At 32.7% G+C, this 6,388-nt stretch overlaps 1 protein-coding gene across 4 annotated transcripts; it reads right to left on the bottom strand.

The window, feature by feature from the left end:
* Window positions 1-492: 492 nt before the first annotated feature.
* On the bottom strand, window positions 493-5,565 carry LOC123200301. Of its 4 annotated transcripts, XM_044615443.1 has the most exons (5): window positions 5,299-5,563; window positions 4,979-5,212; window positions 2,498-3,407; window positions 2,151-2,365; window positions 493-1,154 (listed from the first exon to the last, which is right to left on the bottom strand). In XM_044615443.1, exons 1-5 carry the CDS (start codon window positions 5,514-5,516, stop codon window positions 563-565), a joined length of 2,169 nt encoding a protein of 722 aa, XP_044471378.1. In that variant the 5' UTR covers window positions 5,517-5,563; the 3' UTR covers window positions 493-562. The 4 variants fall into 4 exon arrangements, with proteins under 4 accessions (XP_044471378.1, XP_044471377.1, XP_044471379.1 ...); XM_044615442.1 differs by having other exon boundaries at window positions 2,151-3,407; window positions 5,299-5,562; XM_044615444.1 differs by having other exon boundaries at window positions 2,151-3,391; window positions 5,299-5,515.
* Between the last annotated feature and the right edge of the window lie 823 nt (window positions 5,566-6,388).

The raw sequence follows: 6,388 nt of genomic DNA, 5'->3' as shown, positions 1-6,388 counted from the left end.
TATCTTGTTTGCTTTATTCCATCCTAAATGGACTCCCAATATACTAATTCGTAAATTTATTGATGGAGAAAATAAAGATTATAATCAATAACCTCATATCTCCAACGCTTCGTTAAGAGATTACTGATGATGCTCCACCTCTTAAAGTACAAAGCTACTTTGTAATTGGATTCTTCAAAGTTGATCTAATCCTTCTCAAAACCCTATTTTTTATTGAACTAAAAGCTTAACCCTAATTAGACTCCCATTTTAATTGGTAATATTATTTATCTAACTTAAATCTTAATCGGACTCCCAATATACTAATTTCTAATAAGCTAATATTGATAATCAATATAAATAGTTAGTTAGATTGATAATTTTAATTTACCATTTATTTAATAAATTCCTAAATTACTAATTTCCCTAAATTACCCATGTGCCTAACAAAATACATAACTAGAAGATGTAGCTAATAAAATACATGTGAAATAAGCAGACAAATAAGGGAAATTATCGATAATTCATATGCTTTCTTTTCTTTAATATTAGTCAAAAGGTAGGAGTTTGTGTTTACTTACAGTCAATTACAATGCAGTGCTAGCATTCCATTCATGTATTGTTTTCTGGTTTTCCTGTACTTCTCAAGTAGCATCAAATAGATTCCAATAACATTCTCAAACGAAATCTCCCTACAAAACTTAGATTTAACCTGCATGAATGCTGCTTCTGCCTCACACTTGTTTTGAACATATGAAGGGAGCATTGTTTCAACTCTCCTGAAAGGAGAATTCCCATCAAGTCCACCAAACGGTTCTTTCTTCCAGTCGAGAAACTGAAGCCACCTAACCCGTTGAAAGGGATCGACATTTTTTCGTATATCCATTTCAACACTACTGAGTACTTCCAAGAACCTTGATTCTGAGCTAATTTTATCAATCAATTGGGTGAAGATAGTTTTCTGGTTCAGATAAAGCCAGTCATCAGTTTCCAATGGCAAAGAAACAGCTGCAACCAAGCATGCCTTTCGAAACGTGGGATCAGAATCTCCCATCTGTAAAATGACAAGATGCAACAGATTTACAGACATGTATTTCTGAATTTCAGTTAAAGATTCATGATGTTCTTGGGCTTGGCTCCAACAATAAAGTGCAACATGGGCAAATCCCTCCCACCTGTGTTTAAAGTAAAAAGCAGAAACAAGAATATTAGAAACAGAATATCTTTAAGCTGAACATTTCACTTAAATTTCTAAATTTTATCATTCCATCATTGCCATCTTCACCAATTTTCAAATATTAATTTTTTAAAACAATAAAATCATTAATTTTTTAGGCACATTTAATAATTTCATTAAACTAAATGTTTTACATGTATTAAAGATTTTGCTTTAATTTAAACTGTGTTTAAATTGGCATCAAAAGCAAATCTCTAAACAGAAAACATGCTTAAGATATGTTACAACATATTCAGTAATTACACAATTTTTACACATACTTATACATCCAATTCATCAGAATTGGGTAATATAGATTTTTATCATCTACTGCCAATAATCAATATATATATTTTCACGAACATGAAGCATATGAAAGATACACCAACGCGACAGTTTTTACTAAGACTGCCCAAGACCTTGCCTCTGTGTCCCTCAAACAAAGATGTCTGTATCTATCATTCTGCCAAGAACAAAGGCCAGTTCCCCATTATACAAGGTAGCAAGCTTCTAACTGATCTTTTTTCCGTCAAAACCTAAAATATCTAATTCACATTTCATCACAATGCCTTTCAAGCTTGTACCGAGAACTTTGAATTCACCCCGCATCAAACTACTTTCTAAGGATTTTTCAAACATTCTATATGATAAAAATAATAAAAAGGGTGCATTTAAGGTTACACATGAATTCAAAGTGAAAATTTTACTAAAAATTAAATCTATAGACAATCCTCGATCATACTTATTTTTATTTAACATACCATTCAAATTCCTTTCAAAAAGTTAGGTGTGGATATAATATCATACAATCTAACTTACGATGAATTAATGGTGTTATATATAAAAAAATACAATATTTAATAAAAAGGTTAATGTTTATATGCAAAATTCTATTTTAATAATAAAATATATTTCCCCATCAGAAAAAGAATTGATTGGGTTAACTATAACTTACTCAAATGGAGGTTCAACCTCAATACCAAGCGTCAGATGCAAGGAATACCCAGCAGACTCAGAGGGTTTACCATTATCTGTACATGCCTCATGAAGAAATCCTCTTGGAATGTATAAGATGTCCCCTTTCTCCAGCGAAAATTGCCTGTATTCATTCTTTGAACTCTCAACCTCAACACCATTTACGATAGCTCGGGGATAATACAAACGAGGTAACTGCACACAGGGTTGAGAAAAAACCTTCCATTGTTTAGATCCAAAAAGTTGACACACAAATACACAGTGATCATCATAATGACATGCCAAACCCTGAGAATTAGGAGGTGTCAAGTACATATTGGCACCTACTGATGGTTGACCAAACAATGAAGCAAAACTGTCTGAAATTGCAGCTACACTCTCAATGCGGAACTCCATGCCTCGCACAGAAATTGTATAACCCTCTTTACATGCTTCTTCACATTTTGAAAAATCATCACCATATATAAAATAAGGAGCTTTGATGCTGCAAATGTCTAAACATCCTGGGAAAAAATGCACCTCACTTCTTGAGTGTTTCTCTGTTCTTAAAACTCGCATGTCCTGGTCATAGATGAGAGGGCAACCCAATCTATTTCTCACCTCCTTCAAGAAACTAAGGATGTTTAGTTCATCTGAAGCAATAGGCAGACAAGAAATTAGACACTGAATGGTAGATGAAAGAAAGGAATGAAATGATTCATTGATATTTATAGATTTTGCAAAAGAGCTGAAAAGGTCATTCTCCTCTATCAAAGTATCTGGATCCCTTCTTATAAGAAAGGGTGAGACCTCCCAGTAATTTAACATGAACTTTTCAAAAGTAGCCTCTCTGGAATCAAAAATGCTTCTTTTGACCATCTGATGCCCTGAAACTTTTGTAAGACTTTTAACATTAAGGGCAAGCCTAAAAGTACTTTCTGCCAGAGTATTGACGGTAATATTGCTTACACAAAAATGCCTCTCTTCAGTGGATCTAATAATATTAGAGAATAGCATTTGATAGCGAACTTTTAACCAGAGCTCTTTCAAAAAGACTAAAAAGCATTCAGATAGTCTCCTTGGGATCTTTTCCAATTGTTCGATGTTGCATGCATTAATAAGAATTAGAGTGGCCTCAAGATGCACCACTGAAACAGCATCTTCTTTAAACCCAATCCTGAGAGAGGTGATATCGCCATTTTCTCCAGTGTATAAAGAAACCATAGTTGATGAGATATGAACCTGAAGAAATTCAAATCTGATGGATGTTAACCCAGCCTGTATATAATCCACAACTCCATTACAGTTTACAACAGAAGTGCAACAAATCTAAGATACTGTTATATCCTAAACCATGTACATAATTCCTCTAAGAAAAATGGAAGACAATTTATCCTTTAAATAAACATTTTTAAAACATCATTGTCGGTAAAAGTATCTAATTTGTTCAAATCCATGATTCTGTGTCAATTTTATCCTCAAATGTCCATTATTTAATTCAACTGATAAAAGAAAACAAAGTTCTTCAGGAAAAGAAGAAGGAAAGATTAATTTTAAGCTTCTTTCACACACCCAGCGAAACAGACATTGTTACATGTGAGATCAAACAGAAGAAAAATATAAAATCAAGGATGTCCTATTGCATATAATTAATTCAGATACACCACTCAATCTCTTGGACCAAAGGTTAGTTGTTGTTAATCCAAAAATGAGTTGGAGGAAATTTTTTTAAGGGATATAGGTAATAATTAGCAATAGAAGACATGCATGACTAGAAAGGTGATTGCACACCATTTTCATGCTGTCAAAACTGCATCTGAAATCCATTTCTAGGGATTAGCAATAGAATGAAAATTTTAAATTAAGGATATTACCAGAGATTCGCATATGAATTCAACACACATTAAGCAGTGGTAAGACTCAATATAAAAGGGATGTTATCAACAAGCACAGCAAGAAGAGAGCAATATCCATTTCCAAACATGTGGAGATTGATAGACATTTTATCAAGGAGAAACTAGACTCCAAGGATGATATGTAATCCTTAAGTTCCTCCAATCAGCTGGCAGAGGTGCTGATTGAAGAATATATAGGCTCTACATTCATCAAATCCTAGGCAAGCTGGGAATACAGAATAGCACCAACTTGGGAGTGGGGTGATGTGGAGTGTTGACAGCTTTTAAAATCAAAGAATTAATTGAGAGTTGGAGAATTGATTGACAGCTTTGCAGATTTGAAAGTTTACCAAATATGTAAAGTTTTAGATTATATAGCTATTTAACTTTACCGTGCACAAGTGTAGGAAATTAATCTGTATTGTTTCTTTCCTATCAAATATACAGAACTCAATTTTCGCAGAATTGTCTCAAAAAAAAAAAAACTTAAAAAGCTTTTACAGACAGTTCATTCAAATTTCAACATATCTCTGTTAAGAGAAACTTCACAGTGTTGAACAAGAAATAAGCCTGCTTTATCAATGATTAATAGATAACACTGGGAACTCAACTGAATTCTAAAATTACTTTTACCATTCATCATAAACACTAATGAATTTAGGAAAAGTATAAATCTGACAAAAGAATACGAACAGCATATAGCCATAAATAAGGGGTAACCCAGGCCGCCTCATTCTTTCATAAAACTATCAGCTAGCTCTCTTCTATATGGGGAATCTCTCTAATTTCCTTTATAAAATATAATTGCTTTGATTTTATTATGTACAGGCTAGGCTTGTCTTATCACTGTTAGAAAAGTAGAAAATAAATAGAAAGAGCTCTATTAATTGATAATAATTAATAAATTGAAAGTGTAGCTTATAATAATGCTCACAGAAGCTGACGGAGAGCAGAGAATTTCAACAAGCGTTGTCTCGCAAGTGAAGTTGTGGATAAATCCAAAACAGCATTACAAGCAGCAATCCAAACTTCCCTGTTTGAATCCCCTAACAAACAAATTAAACCCTTTACAATCTCATCGTCCAAAGCAATTTGCTCATTACTTTCCAGAGATAAAAGTGAAGCCTTCCCCGCAACCTCTGCAGCAAGAAGCACAATCGTACCATCTCTGCAACAATAATAATTCTCAATATAAATGAAATTGAAAAAAAAAAAAAAAGATCAAAAATGGGTTAGCGTTTATATATTGATTACTTGGATTTGAGGAGAACGGGCAGCAAAGAGATAATGGGAATGGGAAGAATTGGTTCGGAAAGACGAAGAAGTTTGTTTAAGCATTTCTTAATCAGGGGTTTAGAGTTATTGGCTAGAGCTGCTAGCAAGATTGGGAAGAGAGCGTGAGAGCTGATCTCAGTTTCAGCCTTTCTCTTGCTAATTTCTGACCATGTCTGCTTTCTCTTCCTGCTCTCCATCTTCCTATTCTATCACGGTCTTACAGTTTTGAAACATGATTATAAAGGTTTTAGCTAAAGTATACCTTTGGGAACTTAATAGAAATAATCAAAATACAAGGGGCATAAGGAATGGACGGGTGTTAAACGGATATAACTGATACTGTACATTTTGATGAAAATGATAGCATATAAACTAGGTCTTAAATTCATTTCCAATTTTGAAATTGCATGGTCGCCCTACATACTTGAAACTCACCACAGGTGCACTGTTCACCGGTTACAAATTTGCAATTTCTCTCTATTTCTGATAGAAAAATGGCAAAAAAGATAGTAAATCCTTCCTTATTATATTTAATAACTTATAGTTTAGTGTAGAAATTTAAGTATTTTTGTGCACGTGTTTTGTAGCTTTGGTTTACTAGTTTGGATTTTTTATGAAATAGCTTGAATTCTTTATGATTTTGATAATATTTATTAATAGATTTTTAGTATAATACGTGTAAAATCGATTGATATTGATATTGGGTTTGAAAATGGTTGGTTTATGGTGATTTATAGAGATGATGATTTTGGTTTGAGTATAGGGCCCTGACCTTAACGATGAGAGAATTTTCCGATAGAAACGGGAGAAGAGATGAAGACAGAGATGAAAAAATTTTCACAATCAACGATGAGGATATATGTGTTCCCTCCTTGCTACCCTCCCCCCTCCCCATTCTTCATTTTTGTCTTTTTATATTAATATTTTTTATTAAAATAATAAAATATTTTTATAGTTTTAGATTATTTATGTTTTTTAAATTTATTTATATTTTTATTATACATATTAATGTAGTTAATATATAATATTTGTGATATTTGAAATAGTAGATTGATTTTTATTTTACTTA

Source organism: Mangifera indica, chromosome 17, assembly GCF_011075055.1.
Source record: "Mangifera indica cultivar Alphonso chromosome 17, CATAS_Mindica_2.1, whole genome shotgun sequence".
NCBI classification, from domain to species: domain Eukaryota; kingdom Viridiplantae; phylum Streptophyta; class Magnoliopsida; order Sapindales; family Anacardiaceae; genus Mangifera; species Mangifera indica.
Note: the sequence above shows the minus strand (reverse complement) of the source record. Positions and strands in the feature narration are given on the sequence as shown.

What these genes read in the sequence shown, in the direction of transcription:
- LOC123200301 (XM_044615442.1), bottom strand. Translation starts at nt 5,516, where the DNA reads ATGGAGAGCAGGAAGAGAAAGCAGACATGGTCAGAAATTAGCAAGAGA. An exon ending in TCTGCTCTCCGTCAGCTTCT is followed by an intron (nt 3,408 to 4,978) that starts GTGAGCATTATT and finishes AACATCCATCAG; the next exon opens with ATTTGAATTTCTTCAGGTTC. An exon ending in GAGGTTGAACCTCCATTTGA is followed by an intron (nt 1,155 to 2,150) that starts GTAAGTTATAGT and finishes CTTTAAACACAG; the next exon opens with GTGGGAGGGATTTGCCCATG.